Raw genomic sequence first — 26,894 nt, 5'->3', positions numbered from 1 at the left:
TAATGGAGACTCATCTCTCTCTATCTGAGTCTGATGGAGACTCATCTCTCTCTATCTGAGTCTAATGGAGACTCATCTCTCTCTATCTGAGTCTAATGGAGACTCATCTCTCTATCTGAGTCTAATGGAGACTCATCTCTCTATCTGAGCCTAATGGAGACTCATCTCTCTCTATCTGAGTCTAATGGAGACTCATCTCTCTCTATCTGAGTCTAATGGAGACTCATCTCTCTGAGTCTAATGGAGACTCATCCCTCTCTATCTGAGTCTGATGGAGACTCATCTCTCTCTATCTGAGTCTGATGGAGACTCATCTCTCTCTATCTGAGTCTAATGGAGACTCATCTCTCTCTATCTGAGTCTAATGGAGACTCATCTATCTCTATCAGAGTCTAATGGAGACTCATCTCTCTATCTGAGTCTGATGGAGACTCATCTCTCTCTATCTGAGCCTAATGGAGACTCATCTCTCTCTCTCTCTATCTGAGTCTAAAGGAGACTCATCTCTCTATCTGAGTCTAATGGAGACTCATCTCTCTATCTGAGTCTGATGGAGACTCATCTCTCTATCTGAGTCTGATGGAGACTCATCTCTCTCTATCTGAGTCTAATGGAGACTCATCTCTCTCTATCTGAGTCTGATGGAGACTCATCTCTCTCTATCTGAGTCTAATGGAGACTCATCTCTCTCTATCTGAGTCTAATGGAGACTCATCTCTCTATCTGAGTCTAATGGAGACTCATCTCTCTATCTGAGCCTAATGGAGACTCATCTCTCTCTATCTGAGTCTAATGGAGACTCATCTCTCTCTATCTGAGTCTAATGGAGACTCATCTCTCTATCTGAGCCTAATGGAGACTCATCTCTCTCTATCTGAGTCTAATGGAGACTCATCTCTCTATCTGAGTCTAATGGAGACTCATCTCTCTATCTGAGTCTGATGGAGACTCATCTCTCTCTATCTGAGCCTAATAGAGACTCATCTCTCTCTATCCTAGTTTGATGGAGACTCATCTGAGTCACTACAGCTCAGATACAGTACAGCAGTGGACTGACTGTCATGCCCTCGCCAGGCAAAAAAAACAACAACAGACAGTTGTTACCACTTAATGCCCCGCCCCAAAAAAATATTACTTTTGTAAAGCAAGGTTGAAATAAAGACCAGGATTGATCTGTTTCACTGTGTAAGCCTTTAACATTGGTTTTCTAACTGTGGTTACACTACACTGTAGCCTGATGAACACCATCTTCAGTCCATGATGTTAGCCTCACTCTGCCGTTGGAAGGTGGAAGAGGTTTGAGCAAGAACGTGTCCAGCTCAGACTCAACACCATGTTGTTGGAGAGGTAGAGGTTTCAGCACCCAGACCCTCCCAGTCCATGTGTTGTCTCTGCTGGACACTTCCTCCTCCTGCTCATGTCTGCGTGTGGAACAGCTGTTATGCAATCAAGCCAGCCAACCACGGCCCAGGATACTAAGCTGCTGGGAGGAGCCTGGACACCTGGTCTCCACTCCTCTCTCTTTCCACATTAGCCATGTTTCCATCCACTTGTCAATTGAATTGTGTGAGGATCGCTAAAAATATGAATGCGAATAAAGCCGGTGAACGTGCGTTTCCATCTAGAGCTTTAAATCGGATAAAGCATTTATCACAAAAGACTTTTATCGAACAAGAGAAAATCCGATGAGATCGACAGTACAAACTTTTTGTCGATTTTCATGATTTTTAATCGAATTTTACTGTTTCCATAAGGCATTTTTAATTCGATATAACTTAATTCGCATAAAATGTATCAAGTTCAACTCCAGACAGGTTGGCTATCATGCTAAGAAGGTACGGTTATCATTAGTCCTTCTCAGTCCTGTTATTACGCTCGCTCATGCCAGACAACAGTCCTTTCCAGCTTTGAAGCTTCAAAGCACCGCCACCACCACAGAAGAAGACTACCTCGGAAAAATAATTTCACTCGGACAGAACGCGTCTAAATAAGTTATTTAATGGTAGCGCCGAGGCTTCAAAACCCAGCATTTGTTTAAATAGACCCTTTTTCTTAGGTAAGTGAAGTTTCATCAGTTTATCTGACACTTGTAAATATGAGCGCCTCTCCTAAATAGGCCGACACCTATTAATTTTGACGGCGAAGTGAATGGAGTGTTGTCCGGCATGAGCGAGCATAATGCGACAACAGGACTGAGAAGGGCTAGGTTATCATGTGTCTATTCTATAACCAGCCCCACAATGAGGCTCCACATTAGCCAGAGAGCACGTCTGCCCTCTACCTGTGAACGACGTCCGCAGTGGTGACGGCATGTGGATAACAAAGCCGTCCTAACTGCACCGCTGTCCTAGCTCTGCCCTGTGCTGCATCTCAATGAGCTGCCAGCAACCTGCACCATTACTCAGCAAGAAACGGAGAGAGAGAGAGAGAAGGGGAGAGAAGGGGAGAGAGAGAGAGAGAAGGGGAGAGAGAGAGAAGGGGAGAGAGAGAGAGAGAGAGAGAGAGAGAGAGAGAGAGAGAGAGAAGGGGGGGGGGAGAGAGAGAGAGAGAAGGGGAGAGAGAGAGAGAGAGAAAGAGAAGGGGAGAGAGAGAGAGAGAAGGGGAGAGAGAGAAGGGGAGAGAGAGAGAGAGAGAGAGAGAGAGAGAAGGGGAGAGAGAGAGAGAGAAGGGGAGAGAGAGAAGGGGAGAGAGAGAGAGAGAGAGAGAGAGAAGGGGAGAGAGAGAAGGGGAGAGAGAGAGAGAGAGAGAGAGAGAGAGAGAGAGAAGGGGAGAGAGAGAAGGTGAGAGAGAGAGAGAGAGAAAGAGAGAGAAGGGGAGAGAGAGAGAGAAGGGGAGAGAGAGAGAGAAAGAGAGAGAAGGGGAGAGAGAGAAGGGGAGAGACAGAGAGAGAGACAGAGAGAGAGAGAGAGAGAGAGAAGGGGAGAGAGATAGAGCGAGAGAGAGAGAGAGAGAAGGGGAGAGAGAGAAGGGGAGATAAAAAGGGAGAAAGAGAGAAGCACTCTCTTCTCTAAACGCGTGGTTTAGATGTTCATAAACGTGCCAGCCCCCCAGCAGTAGTACAGGAGGTTCAGCTTCAATCCACACCTCACCGTGTCCCCTGCTACCAGAGAGTCTTCTTATGTAGAGGCTCTCTCGCATCGCGCCCCTCTGGGCTGCCCTGCTCCGCCCGCTTCCCAGCCGGCACCTGCAGGTGTATTTCAGGAAGGCTTCGTGATCTACATCGCTGGTGATCCGCGGAGCCTTGGCCGGCTCAAAGTTGCATAAGCCGCGTGGATATTTCTGTCGGAATTCACTTATGGGGGAATAAAGCCTTAACTAAGTGCTTTGGCATTGCGAAGGGGCTGACCTCTAGCAGACATCCATCTGCTGTGAGATGTCTCTCCTGGCCTGGTTAAGATCTGATTCTTCTGCTGTGACATTTCTCTCCTGGCCTGGTTAAGATCTGTTTCTCTCCTGGCCTGGTTAAGATCTGATTTCCCTCCTGGCCTGGTTAAGATCTGCTTCTCTCCTGGCCTGGTTAAGATCTGATTTCTCTCCTGGCCTGGTTAAGATCTGATTCTTCTGCTGTGAGATTTCTCTCCTGGCCTGGTTAAGATCTGATTCTTCTGCTGTGAGATTTCTCTCCTGGCCTGGTTAAGATCTGATTTCTCTCCTGGCCTGGTTAAGATCTGATTTCTCTCCTGGCCTGGTTAAGATCTGTTTCTCTCCTGGCCTGGTTAAGATCTGTTTCTCTCCTGGCCTGGTTAAGATCTGATTTCTCTCCTGGCCTGGTTAAGATCTGTTTCTCTCCTGGCCTGGTTAAGATCTGTTTCTCTCCTGGCCTGGTTAAGATCTGTTTCTTCTGCTGTGTTTCTGCTCCCTGCAAGCATGTGGACATTTTTCGTCCTTCAAAGATTCACTGAGATGCAATGAATAGCTTGACTAAGTTCTTATAGAAGGTAGAATAGAAGGAATGTAGGCTACAGCACGGATGTTTAGTGGATATGAAAGAGTTAGAACTGTGATGTAATACATCATTGATGAGATTATGGTAGCAAATAAACCTCAATTTGGAGAGCATGTGACAGTCTTTCAAATAAAAGGGCTCAAATTGAGAAACAGAGTGACTTAAAGGCTTGGAATGCTAAGATAGTGATTAGAATGTTAAAAGGTGAGGGCAAGAGCCTGAAGTAGGGCGGGATAAAATATCGATACGGCAATTATCATATCATGGCCTCCTGCGATACAATAAACGATACATGTCGCGAAATATCGATAAAATAAAATAAACTTTGTATCTACAGTTGTATCTATAGTCCTTCCTTTAAACATTTAACCTCTGCTTTCTGGGCAGTTCGGCTTTTTGGTTCTTTATTTTATATTGGAATATGTATTGTTTGTTTTATTGTTCCTCACAACCAGCGACAACAATGCTGCAGTGAATAAAGAAAAAACAATTCCTGTTTTTTGCCTATACAGTGGTACTTTTTCTTCAGTTAACACTGATATTGTGATGTTTTGTTGATGAATTGTCTTATAATGCATGATTATCGCAGAATCGCTGTATCGTGATACCATCTATATTGGGGGCATCATATTGAAAGGTTATCGTATTGTGAGTTACCCTGTGATTCCCACCCCTACTAAAAAGGGCTAATTGCTAACAACAAAGTTAATTACTGCTGTTAATTACTGATGTTAATTAGTGAAATGTTTAATGTCTGTCTCCCAGGCTAATGCGTGATGTGATATGTAAAGCACAAAGTCAGCTCTTCAAATGTGTATTAAACTATAGTAATGCAAGGTCAATTTAACAATGAAAAAATGCTGGTGATAAAAAATAGTTATATCACTAGCCTGCATCTCGCATCCCAATATCCTGCCATGTCACCCCAACCGTTTTAAAATCCATCTTACTTTATTGTCATTGTCAGAGGGATTTTTACTTTTTTTCCCCCCCTTGGTTCAAAAGCCCTCCCACAATCTAATAACTATCACATAATTCATCACTTCTATTATTCCAGGAAATGATGTTGGCATGAAGAGGTCATCTGTGGCATCTAGATCTACAAAAGCTGTGCTTTGCAGGACAATGACAAGGGAATGCTTACTAGATCTTAAGAAGAACGTACAGTGCATCAAATGCTTATTGAAAGAATACAGAATGCATAGCGTGAAAGGATTCAATCATGTTTTTGGAGGAGGTGCTAATAGAAAGATCATAGCTGCTGTGCTGCAGTGAGTCGAGGCTGGGCATTTGGCAGAGGAGACAAATGACTAGGGCTGGGTATCGAGTCGAATTTCAAGAATCGATTCGATTCCGATTCACAAGGTTCAGAATCGATTATCGCGATTCGATTCGATTCAATATCGATTCGGTTAGTGTTACAGAGTGTGCATGGGTCCGAGTGTGCTTGGGTCAGAGTGTGCATGGGTCCGAGTGTGCATGGGTCCGAGTGTGCATGGGTCAGAGTGTGCATGGGTCAGAGTGTGCTTGGGTCAGAGTGTGCATGGGTCAGAGTGTGCATGGGTCCGAGTGTGCATGGGTCCGAGTGTGCTTGGGTCCGAGTGTGCTTGGAGATGAGCACATTCTCCGCCATTCTCCCGTCAAGTTTATTTTTTATAAATCCCGAAGTTTGCTCAGGAGTGGCGTACGCCTTTTTTTGTGCGTACGCAAGCTTTATAAATGAGGCCCCAGATCAGAAGCGCCAGCCGGCACTCTGCTAATAGCGCATTGCGCCGCTGTGTACTGTAGCTTTATGCCATACAGGTGGTGGGTGTGCTTGGCAGAGGGTGAGAGCGGTGACCGCAGATGGGAAAAGGCCAGGCTCGCATCAACAGATTGGCAGGCTGGGACACCTGGCAAGCGCCAGGCTAAAAATGGTGTCGGTTTAAACTGTGAGTCAACTGGAGAGGGATTGATTTTCTGGTTACCTGCCGAGAAACTTCTGTGCAGCAGATTCTCTCCTCTATTGTGAGAGACAGGAGCCCAAGGCAGGGCCAGCGTTCTCAGACACAGACAGATAATTACCTAACAAGACTGAGTCTGGAAGCCAACACTAGTGTTCTGGTTCTGTGGACAACATTAAAATATAATATCACCTCAAACATCTTAAAATGATAATGTGTCCCGATAGGTTAGAGTCCCCACAGAAACACACATCAACCCATAACTCTTCATACACACAATGCTGCAATGGACAACCTTGTTGTCTAGTATTGATTGCGTAATTAACGGGCCGTAAAATAAAGCTCTACATATTTGATGAGGTTTTAGAGTGAAAATCTATCTGAAAATTCTGCCCTATCGAGCGGGAAATTAATCAGAGACCCCAAGACAGTAAGTATACACCCCGAGCCTGGTGGAAGATTGGCAGATGGATTCTATATTGAGAGATTGGTAGTAATGCAGTAGGGTCGAGGTGATTATCTAGACAGACTACACCTAACATACGCCACAATCCAGGGCCTGGCTACGAGTGTCTGCTTTACACATCACATCACACATTAGCCACGGAGACACAGACATAAAGCATTCCACTAATTAACATCAATTATAGGGCCATAATTAACTTTGTAGCTAGCAATTAGCTACAAATTAACCCTTTTTAGGCTCTTTGCCTTCATCTTTTAGTTGATAGCTTAGCATTCCAAGCCTTTAAGTCAAATTCTCTGTATTCATTCATCAGGCTAAGCTGCTGAATTCAGTATGGTATTATACTACAAAGGTTGGGGGTTGATTATGCCTGAAACAAGTTGCTACTACCCTTCAACCAACAACATGCATATGGCACTGAAGGAGCAAACAAAGGAACCCTGAATTGAAAGGGTGTACAGATATAAAGCAGGCAGCGAAAAGAACAAGGAGCATTTGTTAAAATAGTCCAGGAAGTTGGGTCTCAAAAGCTCCAGAGCAATGGGTCTGTGAGGTCCTGGCAAGACCTCACTTCTGAGCTCTTCACAAGCTAGTAGATACAAGGCGCTTATACATTGGAAACAGTGGATGGTTCTGGAAAGTACTGGTGCCTGCGTGGAGGAAATGCTGCTGGAGGGAGAGTTCACCTCAGATGGGATGTTATCCTAAGGTTTTGTGTACAAGTAGCCTGGTTGCTGAGACTGAAATCGAAAACAAAGCAAAACACAGCCAGCTAACGTTTGCTAGTGCTAGTAGCTACTGTAGTTATATGTCTCCAGCCAAACGGACATTCATAGAATAGCTAGAATAGCTGGCTATCTTAAGTTAAGGTCAAGGTCAAGGTCAACTTTATTTATAAAGCACGTTTAAAATCAACCGAAGTTGCACCAAAGTGCTGTACAATATATAAAATAAACTAAAACAAAAAACAGAATAAAGTGCACATAATCACAGAACAATAAAAGGACAGGACACAAAACAGGACAGGGGATGTAGGCTATCAGGCCTCAAAAGCCAGTGAAAACAAGTGCGTTTTAAGCTGAGACTTAAAGAGCCCTAGGTTCTGTGCGTGTCTAATGTGTGGAGGGAGGCTGTTCCAGAGCTTTGGGCTTTGGGCCTTAACAAGTTAAGAAGCTAGCTACCCAGCCGTTTGGCTCTAGACTATGCTAGCTATATCTAACTAGATCCTTTGTAGCTAATGTTAGCTAGCTGTTTTGCTTCATTACCAATGTCAGTCCTAGCAACCAGGCTAGAGTATATACTACTAATGTTAGCTGTGTTTTAGATTATTTCGTAGCTGCATGATAATCTAATGGTATGATTCAAAATGTTATGTACTAGCTAAACATTAGATAGCCTAGCCAATGTTAAGAGTTGGCTACAGTTAGAGATGGCATGTAAAGCTGAAGTGAAAACTAATGTTTCTTTCGACCTACGGGGTACGGCCAAGGGGTGAATTGTGATTCAGCCTAACAATGGCATAAAGGTCAACACTGTTGTGTTTGTTTGTTTGTTTTTTTAAATGGATTTGAGAATCGTGACACCCCTACTTAACAGCTATGTATATTTTAATAGCTTCTGCCCTCTCTCTCCCCTAACACAAAGAGGCCGGTGTGGAGCATTAGAGCCCATGAATAAGAAAGATGTTGATTCGTCTCTGTGGAAAGGGCAAGATGTGTGTAGCTGCTCAGATGCCTCACTCTAATAAAAATACGGGCTAAAGTGGCGACACTGAGAACGTGGGGGGGCAACTAATGCATAAATAAATGCTTGTCCCTGATATTAATTCACTGTGTGAATAATGAATGACGATATAGATCGTTGAAGAGGTCTTGTACGCTACTGTTGTAGCTACAGCACATGAGCATGTCATTACAACCCCTCCCTCTTTTCACTCTCTTGTTGTGGGGAATGTAGCTTTGATCACAAGTTGTGGGATATTTTCTGCAATGGTCTGGTGAGCCGGTGGTGAGCCGCTGTATTTAGTGTTTTGTCTCTGTGCTGCAGGAGATGGCAGTGTGTATGCAGCCAGTGTGTGTGTGTGTGTAGGCAGGCAGTGTGTGTATGCAGGCAGTGTGTGTGTGTGTGTGTGTGTGTGTGCAGGCAGTGTGTGTATGCATGCATGTCTGTAGTCTTACCTTGGGGTGCATTGGCATCACAGATACGGGTGGTGGTCCCAGAAGTGCTATTCCCGGGGGTCGGACCTTCGGAGGGCATCTGGCTCGGATCACACACACACACACACACACACACACACACACACACACAGACATGAGAGACAGATTCTCCGAAGAATGTATTTGAATAGGAAAAGGATGAGGCCAAACACACACTGGAAATACAATTTCTGAACTTCAACTCGATCTGTGTGAATAAACATTTACAGTACTGAGCTACAGCGTTGCTCCAGGCTCTGTTCGCTGGTAGACAGAACTGTTACAGATAAATCCATATGTTATGGTGCGTTCGTTTGTGGTCGGAGGTGGCAAGTCGCAAGTGGCAAAATACCTACCTCCGACCTGTGTGCATTCGAGCTATATACCATTATATCACAGTTACCTAGTTATATCTATATACCATTATATCACAGTTACCTAGTTATATCTATATACCATTATATCACAGTTACCTAGTTATATCTATATACCATTATATCACAGTTACCTAGTTATATCTATATACCATTATATCACAGTTACCTAGTTATATCTATATACCATTATATCACAGTTACCTAGTTATATCTATATACCATTATATCACAGTTACCTAGTTATATCTATATACCATTATATCACAGTTATCTAGTTATATCTAGTGCATTCGAGCAACTGGGGGCTGAGAAACATATCCGAATTTGCGACGAGGAAGTGTGAGTTCATGCGGTGTTTTATTTAATCATTCCTAGTAGCAAGTCGCAATTTGCCACCTCCCAGTTATAAATGAACGCACCATTAATCCAACGAGAAGCCAAAACGGAGTTGAATTCGGAGGAAATGAGACTCAAAGAAGAGGCAGCGCTGCACGGTTGAATCACCTCATGACGGTTATCAACAGCGGGGGCATGGCGTTGATGAGAAACCCATGCGTGCGAGGATGAAAATGATAGTGTCCCTCCATAATGAGTGAATTATATTAAGATACATAAAATACATGCAGCCAATCAACTGACAAAAACACCTAGTTTAGTCGGTATAAGGATTTGGAAGGGCTTAACCAGACTCATTCAGAGTTTGATATTAGAGTGGGGATTGAAAGTTCTCTGGGCCTAAATCTTCTGCTTCCGTACTAGGAATGCAATTGGCTGCAGTGCAAGAGGAAGGCCTCGAGGAAATACGTTTTTTTTAACCAGGCTACACGGTCCCGAGCCATGCAATGCTCTGGGCTAATATCACCCAGCAGAGTGACGCCCTCCGAGACAGCATCAAGGCGGAGATGAAAGGCAGGAGTGTGTCGCTGGCAACCGCCCTGTGGACATCCGCGACTATGGAGCCTTACATCATAATAACTGCTCACTACATTCCAGACGAGAGGCCGCTGAAAGCCAGTGTGCTGACTACCTCTCTCATGACGGAGCGACACACCTGTCAACACTGCTGAATGTCTATCTGCAACAATCAGAACTTGGCTGTCCCAGCGTTTAGCAACCCCAGCGAAAGTGTTGTCTCAGGGGAATACCATCACCCAACACCAGGCGAGCCTTCATCCAGGACACGCTGATACCCTCGTCTTTCTGCATGAAAACCAGGAGAGCAAGGCCAATACTGTGAAAGAGGACAACGACTCGGAATAGAATTAGCTCACTAGATTGACTGTGTAAGAGGATATGACAGCGAGCAGGATCACTTGATTACCCTTCATTTTAAGAGGCTACCTGGGTGAGTTTTGAATGTAATTAAATGTTTATTAGCTGAAGTTGTCTTCTGAGTGGAGTTGGTCTGCAACTGTAAAGGCTTGACTTATCGTTTACATTTTACAATGAAAATGATGGTTTAACGGGCGTAACTTCACTTGTGAACCATAACGCTAGGCAAATTATTTTTTAGTTTAGTTTAGGGAGCAACAATCCTCCCACCTAAGCACTTATTGTATTATATTATATTGCACTGTACTTTAGTGATTTTTGCACTTTGTCTTCAGCACTAGATTATGCTCTTAGTCACTTGTTTTAGAAAGAAGATGCACTTGCGAGTTCTGGCAAGTAGAAGTACATTGGCTCTTCCTACTTTAAATGCAATTATTGTTAGTCGCTTTGGATAAAAGCGTCTGCTAAATGACTGTAATGTAAATGTAATGTAATGTAGTTTGCCTGTACTGTCAAATACTTGGGGTGCCCTTGATTTGGGTCACTCAGTGCAATGGAACCAATGGAAGGACCTGAAAGTGGCAAACGTGAGTTGAATCAAGCGGTCCTCACCTGCACCAGGTAGCTCTGGCTGCCGTACATGACGTACTGCGGCGCCAGGCTGTAGATCATGTAGCTGGTGTGAAGCACGATGAGCAGCAGGATCATGCACAGAAACAGCAGGGCCTGGGGTCGCGTCCTCTTGGGACGGATCTTATACAGCTGCCGGGAGGGAAGAACACATTTAGGGACATGCGCATCGTGTGTTTGTGTTTTGGGACATGCGCATCAATCAATCAATCAATCAATCAATCAAAGCTTTATTTGTATAGCGCATTTCATATCCAGAGGCAACACAATGCGCTTTACAGAGAACAAGGGAGGTGGGCATACGACCCACTCTACATATTCCAGCATCATGTGTTTGTGTTTGGAGAAAGAGGGAGGGAGAAAGAGAGACACGGAAAGAGAGAAAGTGTGCTCCATTCATCCATCCATCGTTGTCATACCCGTATCCAGAAGAACCAGATGCCCATGTTCCTGATGCCAGCCATGGACGTGAGGACGAAGTACATGGTGATGACAGTGATCAGAACATAGTCCAGAGGGAACACCTGGGGGACCGAAGACACTGAGGTTAGGACTGGGAGACTAGAGACATTAGGGTAAGGAGGGTTAGGACTGGGAGACTAGAGACATTAGGGTTAGGAGGGTTTAGGACTGGGAGACTAGAGACATTAGGGTTAGGAGGGTTAGGACTGGGAGACTAGAGACATTAGGGTTAGGAGGGTTAGGACTGGGAGACTAAAGACATTAGGGTTAGGAGGGTTAGGACTGGGAGACTAGAGACATTAGGGTTAGGAGGGTTAGGACTGGGAGACTAGAGACATTAGGGTTAGGAGGGTTAGGACTGGGAGACTAGAGACATTAGGGTTAGGAGGGTTAGGACTGGGAGACTAGAGACATTAGGGTTAGGAGGGTTAGGACTGGGAGACTAGAGACATTAGGGTTAGGAGGGTTAGGACTGGGAGACTAGAGACATTAGGGTTAGGAGGGTTAGGACTGGGAGACTAAAGACATTAGGGTTAGGAGGGTTAGGACTGGGAGACTAAAGACATTAGGGTTAGGAGGGTTAGAACTGGGAGACTAGAGACATTAGGGTTAGGAGGGTTAGGACTGGGAGACTAAAGACATTAGGGTTAGGAGGGTGAGGACTGGGAGACTAGAGACATTAGGGTTAGGAGGGTTAGGACTGGGAGACTAAAGACATTAGGGTTAGGAGGGTTAGGACTGGGAGACAAGACAGGCTCAGTGCCAACAGTTAACTATTTCTCTCTCTTTCTCTCTCTCTCACTAACTCCCTCACTCCTACCCCTCTTTGTAAGTCTCTCTCGCCTTACGTCTATCTACCTCCACCCCCCCCCTCTCTCTCTCTTTCTGCCTCAATCTCTGTGCGAAGGAGCTGTCTGAGATGAGCAATTAGTAGCCGCAGCTAAGTCCACCAGACTTTGTCTAGAGCAATTTATCCACCCAGGGGCCAGTGAGAAGGTGATTGACCTCTGTGTGGTCAAGCCGGCGGACGGCGCATCCATCTCAGACAGCCTTAAATGCCACTCCGCCTGTGGTGGCCCACCGTATAAATTAATGACATGCTGCAATTGATGTACTGTACGCCACACGAAATAAACTGGCTGTACTGTAACTGCAGTGTTCTGGCCAACCAAGCAGCTAGAGGTTATACTGGCCCATTTACCGTTCCCCTGAGGAGGATCCTACAGACAGGAAGTCAGCCAGTAAACACACCTCTGGGCTCTACGGCAGGAAGTGGCTCTGAGGTCCAGAGATCAAAAACCAAACGTGCTGTCTCTTCTCCAAATCCAGTTAGTCTGGGAGGCCTTATTATGAAGTTAATAGTCTGGAGTACATTGTTGAACATACTGTATTCAGAAAAGGTATCCAATACCGTTTTGAGCTGACAGCTGTATTCCACTATTTAACATGAAAGACTTCATTCTAGTGATTTCTCTGAATTAATAGGACAGGGTCGCACCTTTGAAGGCCGTCGTCTGACATGGAATCAATTCCTCTGTCCGGCTGAGTAGTGTGGCTAAATGAGCCGGTGTGTCAGTCAGAAAGTCCAGCAGAAGAATTATAAGTTGTGCAGTCTGGTAGCTTTGTGCTGTCTGACTCATACTCTGACCTGGAGGTAAAGTGCTGTCTGAACACTGTGGAGCTCAACTGGATATGTCTGACTGATTCACTCTTCACTCACTCTTCTTTTAGTTATTTTACAGACAACTACGCATTTGGGTGTCGTGTTTTGAGCACTTCGCTGGAGAGTGCAGCTGACCAGAGCGCTATGTTGGTGGGCTTTGTAAACATGAGGCAATTGCTCTTGAATTAAAGGGCATTGCTAGATTCTATAGGCCAACAGGAATCCAAAGATGTCCACCTCTTGAAATTTGGTTGAATTTACTGACCTCGTCTAGATCAGTAAAACCGTTCTGATCGCTAACATTATTAGCATAAGTGAACTGAGTAGAACATGGCGAAAATTAGCATCACGGCTGACGGTGAGCATTTTCTGTTTGGCAAATCCCGTCTGAATGAGCTTGAATAACTATAGGGCACTTTGTCAGTTTATCTCCCTATGGCGTCGTGCATAGTTTAGAGCGTCTGATAACCCAGAAAAAACGCATGCTTGCAACCCAATCTCACACATAAACATTGATTTATTTTATCGAGACCCTGAAAATGTCATAAAAACTAAATACACTGAACAATCATAGTGCTTCAACATTTTTGTGGCCGGCGCATCTCCGGGAGTATTGCTGGATAGTATTCCAACATAATTGTGGAAATCAATGGCCAGGCCTTCTCCCTACTCCTACGCATCCGATTAGCAGTCGTGTGAGATGATAACCGGAGGAGGATGTGGATGTTCCTTCACAAGAGCACTTCATGATCCCTCCAAAGCATGCACAAACACACATGGAGGAGCGGGTTTAAAATAACTCAGGAGTAACAGGAGTCCATTAACTACTAATGTTTCTGACCTTGGTTCCACTGAGAGCAGAGAGATTACAGCCTATCGAGGTGGAACAGCTCCCTCTCTAGTGTGCTTACAGGGTAGTGTGCTTACAGGGTAGTGTCCTTACAGGGTAGTGTCCTTACAGGGTAGTGTCCTTACAGGGTAGTGTCCTTACAGGGTAGTGTCCTAACAGGCCTCGGTAGTGTACTTAACTATGTTATAATGTGTAATTATGTGTTACTTTGTTGTCCTCTGATTCTGTAACAGTGCAGTCGATGCAGTACCTACGACTCCTACTACCGCTAGTTCTGTACTCACAGGCTGTAGCAGCAGTAGCAGCTCATTCAGGGGGTTGGTCAGGTTGGTGCCAAAGACGACGAATCCTGAACTGATTCCAGCGGAGTGGAGGGCTTTATCCAAACTGAAGGTACGCACACACACACACACAGACACACACACACACACGCACACACACACACACACACACACACACACACACACACACACACACACACACACACACACACACACACACACACACACAATTAGAATATCACACTGCTTTACCACCAACCTTAGTAGAACATACAGTGCATCCTAAAAGTACTCACACCCCTTCACCTTTTCCACATTTTGTTATGCTACAGCCTTATTCCATAATTGATTCAATTTTTTTTCATGAATCTACACACAATACCCACTTATGACAAAGTGAAAAAAGTTTTTTTTTCACTTTTTTTTTGCAATTAAAAATACAAAAAATCTCATATACATACAGAAGGTAATCACACCCTTTACGCAGTACTTTGTTGAGGCACCTTTGGCAGTGATTAAGTCTTCTTGGGTGTGAAGCTACAGGCTCGGCACACCTGTATTTGGGGTATTTCTCCCATTCTTCTCTGCAGATCCTCTCAAGCTCTGTCAGGTTAGATGGGGAGCGTTGCTGCACAGCTATTTTCAGGTCTTTCCAGAGATGTTTAATCTGGTTCAAGTCTGGGCTCTGGCTGGGCCACTCAAGGACATTCACAGACTTGTCCCAAAGCCACTCTTTCATTGCCTTGGCTGTATGCCTAGGGTCGTTGTCCTGTTAGAAGGTAAACCTTCGCCCCAGTCTGAGGTCCTTTCCCTCGATCCTGACTAGTCTCCCAGTTCCTGCTGCTGAAAAAACATCCCCACAGCATGATGCTGTCAAAACCTGGTATGGTTTTAGCCAGGTGATGAGTGGTACCTGGTTTCCTCTGGAGCAGGCAGATTCGGTGGATGGATGGATGGATGGATGGATGGATGGATGGATGGATGGATGGATGGATGGATGGATGGATGGATGGATGGATGGATAGATGGATAGATGGATAGATGGATGGATGGATGGATGGATAGATGGATAGATGGATAGATGGATAGATAGACAGATAGATAGATAGATAGATAGATAGATAGATAGATAGATAGATAGATAGATAGATAGATAGATGGATAGATTTTTTGGTAGAACCTAAGATGTTTTCTTAGAAGGCCAAGCAAAGACCAAACTGCCAACTTTTAAATTGGCAGGTAGGGTAGCTCAACAAGAACATGACCTTCCCTTGTATACGGTTGTGAGTTCAAGCTCTGTGTGACGCAGTTTAAACATACTAACGCCTACTCAGGCATTGTAGTGTCAGACACTCAGACACATGATTTTGAAGATATCTTTAATTTAAGAAGTTTTAAATAATTAGGGTCCAGGCAGAGACCCTCATGTATTAGTCATTTGTCTCATCTTCCTCCACACAGCAGCTGTCATTTTTAATAAATTCAAAAGTTTCTTTTTTTCCCTTTGTCATTATGGGGTATTATGTGCAGATTGATGAGGAAAAACATTTTGGAATAATATAAAATGTGGAAAAAGTGAAGGGGTGTGAGTACTTTATTATCTACCAGTTTCTATCCCAGAGAGAAAAGGACCTTTGGGTTTGGTATTTGAGCGAGTCAGGAACACTTACTTGGAGATGAACAGAGCCACGACAAACAACAGGGCCACCAAGATGAAGAAAACGCCCAGTAAAATCTGAACAGAGGAGAGAGAGAGAGAGATGGTTAGAGAGAGAGAAAGATGGTTAGAGAGAGAGAGAGATGGTTAGATGCGTGTCCAGGGAGGGTGTTCACTGCGCAGCCCTCCACACTGAGCCCCCTCGCTGAGAGGAGTGAGACGTGTTAGAATTCTCCACAGGGCTCCAGAGCCTGACCTGGCATGGCATGGCACGGCTCGGCTCAGTCTGGCACTGTCAACAGACATGGGATGGAGGAGGAGGAGGAGATGGAAGGGGGGAAGGTGACACGTGAGGAAGGCCTCCACTGTGCCACAGAGGTGACATGGGGGAGTCGGGTGAGGAAGGGGGGGAGGGGTGCGGGAGGGAGGCGTGTCAGAGAGGCCCTCTGCTGGGCCTCCGGACCCAGACCTCTGGGCCTTGTCGTGAGCTCAGCCGGGACCAGATGGCCCGGCCTGGCCCAGTCTGGCACTGGCGCCTAAGGTGACGTGTCAGGATGGGGGGTGGGGGGGATGGGGGGTAGGGAAGGACAGGGCAAAACAAGAGGCGGGACTCAGGAGTCCCGGAGCAGGGCGGGCGAGAGCAGACGGAAGGAGGGAGGAGGGGAGGAGGGACGCCATGACTGAGGAGAGACCGGGTGTGGGGAGGGATGTAGGGGGGCGGGAGGAGGGGTGGAGGAGGTTTAGGAACAGCAGGAAGTAGGGGAGGGGGCGGGGTGAGGGGCAGGAGGGAAAGACAAGTGAAGTGAGGAGGTTAGAGGATGGATGAACAGGCAAACAAACGCTGTGGCCTGCTGGCCTTCTGAGTGGCCTTCCAGTCCCTGGATCCAGCCCAACATGTCCCCCCTGTTGACCCCAGCCCAAACAAGACCCACACACAGGCAAACAGGGCCGCAGACCGGCTGCCAGATACTCACACAGCAAACACACCACAACATGAGCAGAAATAGCCTGTCCTTCTCCCTCTGCTCTCTCCTTCTCCCACTACCTCTCTCTCTCTCTCTCTCCTTCTCTCTCTCTCTCTCCCCTTCTCTCTCTCTCTCACTCTCTCCATCCCTCTACCCTTCATTCTCTCCCTCTGCTCTCTCCTTCTCCCACTACCTCTCTCTCTCTCTCTCTCTCTCCTTCTCTCTCTCTCTCTCCCCTTCTCTCTCTCTCTCACTCTCTCCATCCCTCTACCCTTCATTCTCTCCCTCTGCACTCTCCTTCTCCCAATACCTCTACCCGTCTCTCTCTCTCTCTCTCTCTCTCTCTCTCCATCCCTCTACCCTTCATTCTCTCCCTCTGCTCTCTCCTTCTCCCACTACCTCTACCCATCTCTCTCTCTCTCTCTCTCTCTCTCTCTCCCTCTCTCTCCATCCCTCTACCCTTCACTCCCTCTCTCTCCATCCCTCTACCCTTCTCTCTCTCTCTCTCTCTCTCTCCCTCTCTCCATCCCTCTACCCTTCATTCCCTCTCTCTGCCGTAAGGGAGTGGTCTACTGAACTCAGGATATTTAAACAGAGCAGGCTCAACTCCAGATTGCATTAAACTTCATGGAGAGACTTGGATCTCTGACTGAACTAGAATGTAAGTATATTCTCTTACTATAAAAGGTAGTGCTACTGTAAGTGCTAGTCTTCATGTGTCGAAGTGTCCTTGAGCAAGACACCTAACCCCAAATTGCTCCCAATGAGCAGGTTAGCACCTTGCATGGCAGCTACCGCCATTGGTGTCTGAATGTGTGTGTGAATGTGTCCATTTACCCCTTTACTCTCACCGAGAATTGGATCACACCAGAGAACACTGCCACACCCACAGCCCTGTCAGATGTGTACTCTTTCTCCCACACTCCCAGAGCTGTGAGGCGAGGTGGTGGTACTGGCCTGCTTATTCCCCCGAAATGGAAATATTCTCTCTTCTCTATTCCACAGTTTACCCCGCCCTCTTTTGAATCCCATGCTGTCTCTGTCACGTATCCAATCAAGCGCACCATTGCTGTTGTGTATCGCCCACCAGGCCCCCTCGGTGGCCTCCTGGAGGAGCTTGATACACTAGTCTCACACTTCCCCGATCGGTTTGCACTCATCCTTCTCAGTGACTCCCAACAACCAGAGTGAGAAATTGGAACCTCTTCTCTCTTTCATCTCCTTCGATCTTCACCTCTCCTCTTCGCCTCCTACTCACAATGCCGGCAGCCGGCTGGATCTCATTTTCACCCGACACCTGGGCACACAGCTGTCTGCGTTCCTCACACAGCCCATCTGTATTCTTTTAATCATCCCTCACCATGCTGCCGCTGTGGCCTCCGACAGGGGTACTGAGCCTGCTGAGTTACTGCCCTACACTGTGAGGGACGTGAGGCCTATAGCCTATTTCCTTCAGAGAAATCATGACCACCAACGTGCGCAGCCTACCAGGGAGACGGGGAGTGAAGGGCGGTAGGTGGACAGATTCAGGCCGTTACCAGGCCCATTCAATTAGGTCAAATCTAATTTCCTATACTAACGAGATTAAACCAAACCCAATCGCAATCTAATGAAACGGAGTCAATCAAGATGAGATGTTAGGAGTCCCTCACAAACACGCCTGTCAATCATCAGAGGTCTACTGGGACTGTGTGCGTGTGCATGGTGTGATAAACACACGCGCATACACACGCGCACACACACACGCGCACACACACACACGCGCACACACACACACACACACGCACACACACACACACACACAGGTGTGACAGAGCGCAGTACTGCATCTCAGGAGAGACTGGGTTTATGGCCGCTCTCTAAATCCTGAGCCTACTGTAAATAAACCTGCTAATTACAGAGGAAATGTGAGTCTGGGGACTCGTCATTAGTAAACCCCTCCCCTTGTTTAAGTGCACACACACACACACACACACACACACACACACACACACGCACACACACACACACACACACACACACGCCGGTTTAACATGGGGTAAGTGCCTGGCCACTGTTGGCCTATGGAGCTGTAAACTACAGCAAGACACATGGTGGTGAGACTTCTGAAACCAGGAAGAACAGATGCATGATGGGAGGAAGAACAGCTTCTTTCCTGTCCTCAGGACAAGTCAGAGGAAGAAGTGGAAAAGAAAACATGTTGTTTTCATTTAGACCCAGGTCTGACTTAATATGTCCAAAAAAAACATTGTCCACTGTCCAGCTATTGTTTTTTTTTGACAAAATCGTTTAGTTTCGTGTTACGGGTCCTCAACTTTATGTTGAAGATATTCCCTTTCCTTTTTTGGAAAGGAAACAATAAGCTGTTTGAGATGTGGCACCTCTTCAAAGACGTCATAAAAGAAATCGGGTTCACGCCTCCCGTACTACATGGCAAGTCAGCCATTTAACGCCACCGTTACAATGAAATCAGTCGTGCGAGGAATGAGTCGGCTACAGATACAGAACGAACAAGTCTTCTGCACACTTAAGTTTTATCGTAGACTCTCTCCAGACTCAAATATTACGTTGAATCGATGGGCTCCGCATACTACATAATAGAGTCTGTATACTACATAATAGAGTCTGTATACTACATAATAGAGTCTGTATACTACATAATAGAGTCTGCATACTACATTATAGAGTCTGTATATTACATAATAGAGTCTGTATACTACATAATAGAGTCTGTATACTACATAATAGAGTCTGTATACTACATAATAGAGTCTGTATACTACATAATAGAGTCTGTATACTACATAATAGAGTCTGTATACTACATAATAGAGTCTGTATACTACATAATAGAGTCTGAGCCACTTCACCGCCCAAGCTGGTATTTTGAAGGTGTATCGACGGGTCAAATAGTGAAAGAGTGACAGGTCATACCAGCAAATGAGAGACGCTAGCCCAGGTTAGATGGGCGGGGCATATCTATGGGTGGGAACGCCCGATCGCGAAAGTCGTTACTGATTGGTGTCGCAGGGACGCCTGCGAAACCAATGAATCGCCAGGATCTGAGAACCAGATGTTTGCATGAAGTGTCCCAGACCCATAGAGAGATGTGCAGCATGTATAAATGTAGTTAGCGTAGCTTACGTTGTGGATCAGTGAAAGAACTGTCATGGGTCTGGCGTTGAGACCAGTTTTATTGGGGACAAGGACGTAGCAGAGAAATGTACTGTACTGTATGTCATGAAATGACAATGGCTCCAATACAGTCTCATTGTAGCTTGCACCTTCAAACCTTCACCTTCTGTATTGAGCTATGGTTGCATGGAACTCACTTCCAGTTCAGATTGCTAAAGCACACATGAAATCAAGCTGACACAACACCTAAGACAACACCTACGTCTCATAACCAAGTTTTGTACATTTTAGCCCTACTGTACGTCTGTAAAAATCTGGTTCACACCTGTTTGGCAAGCCAGCATGGTGCATGATGACACGGTGCATAGCAATGTCACCTCACAGCAGGTCCTGGGTTTGATTCCCACTTGGGACACTGTTAGCTCTGGGGGCGAGTTCTCCCCAAGGTTGTCAGAGACCCAGGTGGGGTATCTCCCGAGCCTTTCTGTGTGGAGTTTGCATGTTCTCTCCGTGTTTGCGAGGGTTTTCCCCATAAAAGAACCCAATACAAAGAACATGCAGAGGGACAGATCACCAACGCTGTCTGTTCCTAACGACGACGGACAGGAGCGCTTGGATTGGTCCCCGGGCGTGTCCCAGCATGCACGCTGCCTACTGTCTGCTCCCGGCTGCCCTTGGGAAGGACGACAGGATGGGTTAAGAGCAGGAGAAGCATCTCATCGGCAAACCTGATGCAAGCGCAAGTGTGTGTGTGCTCCTTGTGTCACCCATTACTACTATACGCGGGTGCATCAAGTGCACTTGTGCATGCTGTATGACGAATAAATCATTCTTCTTCCTGAATCAAGTGCACTTGTGCATGCTGTATGACGAATAAAAAATTATTCTTCCTGTGTCAAGTGCACTTGTGCATGCTGTATGATGAATAAAGAATTATTCTTCCTGAATCAAATGCATTTGTGCATGCTGTATGGCGAGAATTCTTCTTGTGTGAGGACTGAGTGAGCTACGGTTGTATTGTGCACAAGGGCGTAGCAGAGAAAATGTAAGTCGGAATGAAATGACAAAGATCCTACTCTCTCTTACTTGCACCTTCAAACATTTTTATCACCCCACGGTTTCGGTACATGGACCTTCGTCAGAAACAGAAGACAATGGTATCTCAAGGTGAAAACAACATGGCATGGTAATACTGCCAATTCCATTCCTACTGTATGCATCTCAGAGCCTAATCAAACAACGAGGGGATTCATAGTTGATCCATTCTAGGTTAGAGTACAGTAGGTACGCTTAGAGTTGCTAAAGGTTCGAGACCAGATAACATATGCGCAGTATAAACTCATATACCGCTCGGCAATGAACCCGTTTCCATCCCCTTCATTCCGGATCGTTCTAGGTGAGCGAGGCTCTGATCTTGGAACACCGCTGATCTCGTTTCCCGTGAAACGGTTGGTTTAGGAGGACCGTCACCAGGAAGTGTGACAGAGCGCTGGTCCTCGGAGAGCTTTTTAACCGAGATGCCAGATGGGGACGCGGCTAGATAGGAACAGGACAAACGTTCTGTTGGGTATTCGGCCTAGAATAAACATTCTGCTGGGTTAGACTTCTGACAGATGTCAGTGTGTGTCATTAACAGACTGCCGGAGTCCATCAATCTCCGAGGCTGAGGGGACAGCACTGTAGGGAGAGTGGTGCATTGTGGGTTTTGAGGCGACTGATGCCTCCTCGACTGGAGCACAAAGAATGTAGTGTAACATTTGAACTTTCTGCGGCAGATTCGCGCAGTGTGAACACAGCATTACCCTGAGAGACTAGGTTGATGGTTCCCTGAGGGTAGGTGAGAGGAGATGCGAGGAGGAAGGACCCCTTCCACCATCCAATCACGAGCCTATCTAGGATGTGTGTGACTTTGTGAACTGATTGTACGCAGCGCTGCGGACTCACCTTGACGGGTCGAAGGGCGGGGCCCACCTTGGTGCAGCAGTTCCGCTCGGCCACGTCTAGGTGGCGCTCCTTCCGCTGGAGCACCTGCAGCTTGGCCTCCAGATCCTGCAGGCTGCGCCTGTCCCTGTGGGAGAGGGGGCGGCCGTCCTGGCACTGACACACACACACACACGCACACGCACACGCACGCACACGCACACAGACACGCACGCACACGCACACGCACGCACACGCACACAGACACGCACGCACACACACACACACACACACACACGCACACGCACACGCACACGCACACGCACACGCACACACACACACACACACACACACACCAAGGTTATTATAGTTAACGAAAACGAACTAAAAAACTAAAACTAGGTGTGAAAAAACATTTTAGTTAACTGAAATAAAAATAAAAACAAGAAAAAAAGATAACTAACTAAAACTGTATTGTGTGTTTACAAAACTAACTAAAATAAACTAAAATTAAAGAGAAAATGTCCTTAGTTTTAGTCTTTTTCATTTCATACATAAGCCTAGTATTTTGGGTGGATATGAAATCTATCCTCTATTTTTTCTTTAGCGCAGGAGTAACCTGACGTGGTCCAGATGGTTTGTTTCACACACAGATTACCACTGCTCCAACCACTGATGATCGGAAAATATGACACTAACTGCTATAATCTATTCAAAGCCAGTCCTCCTCTGTGTTCTTTTCAAACCATCATGATATTGGCATCAGTTGGGTTTGTTGCTACATCTGATTGGATTATTAGCAGGGCGCCTCCACAACAACAACGCAGTTTCTGAACACCTTCCCACCTGCCTCACCGCGTTGGTGAGACTGAGAGAGCAGCCTTGGAAAGGATGTCATATGGAACAGCTCTCTTTCCTTGGCTGGTCTCACCTTGGTGAGCGGTCTCACTGGGCGGTGTGAGGGAGACATACAGTGGAAGAGAGAACTGGCAGCAGCCTGGTGTTACAATCCTGATCATGTGGGAAATGTGTTTCTAACCAGTGCCTCAACACGACCAATAAGTGCAGTGAAATTGACTCGGTAACAACAATTAAACAAGTACAAGAGTGTGCACTAGCGTAGTAAAGATGTTTTCGCTGTTCTTCCAACTGGATTTGGCAAAGGTTTCGTTGCGGGTTCCAGCAAGCATTCCCGCCCTGTACCACAAAAGGGTTTGTTGTTGTTTGTTGCGAGGAAGTCTGGCTTCTGGCTTGGGGGCGGCTGTAGCTCAGTTGGTAGAGCGGGTCGTTCAGTGATCGAAGGGTCAGTGGTTCGAATCCCAGCTCCGACTGTCCACATGTCGAAGTGTCCTTGAGCAAGACACCTAACCCCAAATTGCTCCCAACGAGCAGGTTAGCACCTTGCATGGCAGCTACCGCCATTGGTGTGTGAATGTGTGTGTGAATGGGTGAATGAGAGGTCATTGTAAAGCGCTTTGCCGCTAAGGTGGAAAAGCGCTATATAAGTTCAGTCCATTTAGCATTCCAGGCCAGACTGGGACACCCACCTTGGCTTTGAGCTTCTCTATCTGTCCGTCCACCTCCTCCATGTCCTCCGTGTTCTCCAGACGCTCGTACGCCACGCTCCTCGTGCCCTTGATCAGGTTGAGAGGAAGCACCGACATGCCGTACGCCTGCAACACACACACACACACACACACACACACACACACACACACACACACACACACACACACACACACACACACACAGCCATGTCAAGCAAGTTATACAGTACCATATGCCCTCAACACCACACGCTTGTGAACACTTTTGTGATTGGTCCAAATTTTGCAGGAAGTTTGGAATTTCTCAAAATCAACGATTTCTCAAAATCAACGATTTCTCAAAATCAACGATCAACACCGGTGATCGACGCGTAATGGAAAACGGAGCATCATCGGCGTGCGTGTTGAAAGCCCGTTTCCTTCATGCGCTCGCTAAGCAGTTTGTAGACTCTGTAGACAGTGCAGGGTACAACAATGAGTTGTAAGATGCACCATGGCAGGCAAAACACATACACACACACACACACACACACACACTCAGCTAAGCACGCACACAGCCATCTCAACACACAGCCAGAGAAACCGTCAGTGGTGCGCTGATCCTCATGCCTCTGCCCACACCGCAACTCCCACAATGCACTGCTGCATGCCTCCGCCCACACCACAGCTCCCACAATGCACTGCTGCATGCCTCCGCCCACACCACAACTCCCACAATGCACTGCTGCATGCCTCCGCCCACACCACAACTCCCACGCTGCACTGCTGCATGCCTCCGCCCACACCACAACTCCCACGCTGCACTGCTGCATGCCTCCGCCCACACTACAACTCCCACAATGCACTGCTGTGGTACGGGTGACACGCTAGATAAACAGGAGGTCAAACACACACAGTCAACCACGCCAGCAATTCTGCCCTATGGATGTGAATTTGCTGCAACCATTTTGTGCAGTGATGATGATGATGATGACACACAGGATCCTCTGCAGTGGACATTTACAGCCAAACAGTGCCCCCTGGTGGCGGCTCTGCTCTGCATCAGGATAGGAGCAGATAAGAAGGCTTCTAGTCCTCGACAGGAGGACGAGGAAATGAATGAAAACACAATTTAAAATAAGGATGAATTTTTGAGAGAAAATAACCCGTAAGCTCTTGTAAACTTAGAGAACCATAGAAAATCAGCTGTTACTTAAATACCTGGACTCACACCCACGCCTGAACTTTAATTAAAAATGAGGGCCATCTCCAATAATCAATACATGCTGGGAATACAGAAGACCTGCTCTCTCTCCCTCTCTCTCCCTCTCTCTCCCTCCCTCTCTCTCTCCCTCTCTCTCTCTCCCTCTCTCCCTCTCTCTCTCCCTCTCCCTCTCTCTCTCTCTCCCTCTCTGGGACTCAGACCTGGGGTGCTGCCACTCTACCAGCCCATCCATAATAAAGCAAGAGAGGCGCTTTGTCCAATTACAACCCTCCCTCTGCCAACCGATTATGACCCTCTTTTCCCTCTATTCAAGTCTTCCGAGCAACGGGAGGGGGGGGGGGTGTACGAGTACGAGCGGGGGGGGGGGGGGGGCTGTAAGGGGGGGGGGGGTAGGGGTGAAATGTTGGATGTGGGTATTTTTCCTTAAAACAACTTTTACTAGCTGCTGAGCGTTGGGGCAGCATTAAGGAGATCGCGGGGGAGGGCTGGACTATTATTAGTTGGGAGCTGTGGTTCGCTGCTACGGACCGGATCGCCTCCAGCAATGAATCATGGGACTCTTAAGGCCGGCGCATGTCCCGAATATCAAGCGCGCTCATAAAAGGAGAAGCTGTCCTGGTTCCCTGGAGCAGAGAAGAGAAGAGCTTCCCTCTACCGAGCTTCCCAGCAGACATGAGAGAAATACTAACCCAGCCCAGCACAGGTGTTCTCGCTCCTCTCCTCCTCTCCTCTTCTCTCCGCGCCTCCCTTCTGTTCTCCTCTCTGCCCTCCTCCTCTCCCCGGCTCCCTCTCCTCCTCACACCCACATACTTCACTTAAGTAAGTCACAAGTGTTAGTTAGAAACACGCGACCATAGGGAGCCGGGATGAGCTCATTGGTGGGAGAGATTCAAAGAGAATCATTTAGTTTAGAGGAATAGGGAAGTGTGTGAATGGTGTGTGTGAAGTGTGTGTGTGTGTGTGTGTGTGTGTGTGTGTGTGTGTGTGTGTGTGTGTGTGTGTGTGTGTGTGTGTGAATGGTGTGTGTGAAGTGGGTGTGTGTGTGTGCACACGTGCGTATGTATGAGTGTGTGTGTGAGTGTGTGCGTATGGGTACGGTTGTGCGCACGTGTGTGTGTGTACGTGCGTGCGTGTGTGTGAGGGGAGTATGGGGGGGGGGGGGGCCCCAGCAACAAGCCTCGTCTTTGTCTGCCTGCGATCAATGGGGGGGGGGGGGGGGGGGGGGGAAAGGCTGACACTGAATTCTGTATATTCTAAATTGAACCAACCGTATAAACCCTGTAAACTACATCTTTCTCATTAAATCCCACGACGTAGCGTTTGATCCGATGTGCCGCCTGGAACCGTCCAGGACGAGAAACAGGGAAGTCTGAAGAGTTTGTGGGGCTGATTCATCCTGGACCCTGGCCCCCGCGGGTCAATCAGGACCAGCGTGATTAAATCAGGAGAAATTAATCTCTTCACCTCTCCCTTCTGTGTCAGCATCTTGCGGCTGCCGCTGTGAGAGCAGTGGAGGGGGGGGGGGAGGGGAGGGGAGGGGAGGGGAGGGAGGAGGGGAAGTGTGGGGGGGGCTGTGGGGGCCATAAGTCAAAGTGCTGGCCAGGCTTTTAAATCAAGCCTCAGGACTACACATGAAGCAGTCTAAGCTCCGGATCTAGCAGAGACCCCTCCCCTCCCCTCCTCTCATCTCCCCTCCTCTCATCTCCCCTCCTCTCATCTCCCCTCCTCTCATCTCCATCCCTCCTCCCTCCCACAGTAATCCCCCCCCCCCCCCTCACCCTCACCCTCACCCTCACCCCCCCCCAGAATGCAGGGAGGGGTGGGGGAGTCAATGATATACAACCGCTTGCATATGCAAATATCCCAGCCCACATTAAAAAGTCACTCTGCCAATAATTTTCATTGTAATGTCACCTCAAAGGCAGAATTGAACACTAAAGACCATTAAATTAGTCTCCTTTCCCTCTTGAAGGTTCAGCATTTGCATGGATTCCCAAAACCATGAGGGGGGTTCATTCTGGAGGAGATACAGCAAGCAGAGATATAAGCTCTGTTAATGGAACTGGACATAAAGCAAAGAAGTCCAGCCAATATCCTGCCGGTATAAAACCTGTCTGAGCAGAGGGCGGGGAGGGGGGGTGTCTGGGGGGGGACACCGAGGGGGGGTGTGGGGGTGTCTGGGCCACCGAGGGGAGGTGTGGGGGTGTCTGAGCCACCGAGGGGGGGTGTGGGGGTGTCTGAGCAGAGGGCGGGGGTGTGGGGGTGTGTGGGGCACCGAGGGGGGGTGTGGGGGGTGTCTGGGACACCGAGGGGGGGTGTGGGGGTGTCTGGGACACCGAGGGGGGGGGGATGTGGGGGTGTCTGGGACACCGAGGGGGGGG

The 26,894-nt window shown here is 47.3% G+C and overlaps 1 protein-coding gene across 1 annotated transcript in view; it reads right to left on the bottom strand.

Moving 5' to 3' along the window:
* lmbrd1 (LMBR1 domain containing 1) overlaps positions 1-26,894 on the bottom strand; it is a 73,063-nt gene that overhangs the window by 13,652 nt on the left and 32,517 nt on the right. The window contains exons 8-14 of the mRNA XM_084458535.1: positions 23,310-23,435; positions 21,787-21,939; positions 15,756-15,820; positions 14,089-14,191; positions 11,249-11,353; positions 10,812-10,961; positions 8,533-8,611 (exon numbers count right to left, since the gene is read on the bottom strand). Coding sequence (XP_084314661.1) covers positions 8,533-8,611; positions 10,812-10,961; positions 11,249-11,353; positions 14,089-14,191; positions 15,756-15,820; positions 21,787-21,939; positions 23,310-23,435 — 781 coding nt within the window. The remainder of the gene's footprint in view (positions 1-8,532; positions 8,612-10,811; positions 10,962-11,248; positions 11,354-14,088; positions 14,192-15,755; positions 15,821-21,786; positions 21,940-23,309; positions 23,436-26,894) is intronic.

This window comes from Borostomias antarcticus, assembly GCF_949987555.1.
Source record: "Borostomias antarcticus genome assembly, chromosome: 25".
NCBI classification, from domain to species: domain Eukaryota; kingdom Metazoa; phylum Chordata; class Actinopteri; order Stomiiformes; family Stomiidae; genus Borostomias; species Borostomias antarcticus.
The sequence above is the reverse complement of the archived record's forward strand: the minus strand, read 5'-3'. Positions and strand labels throughout refer to the sequence as shown.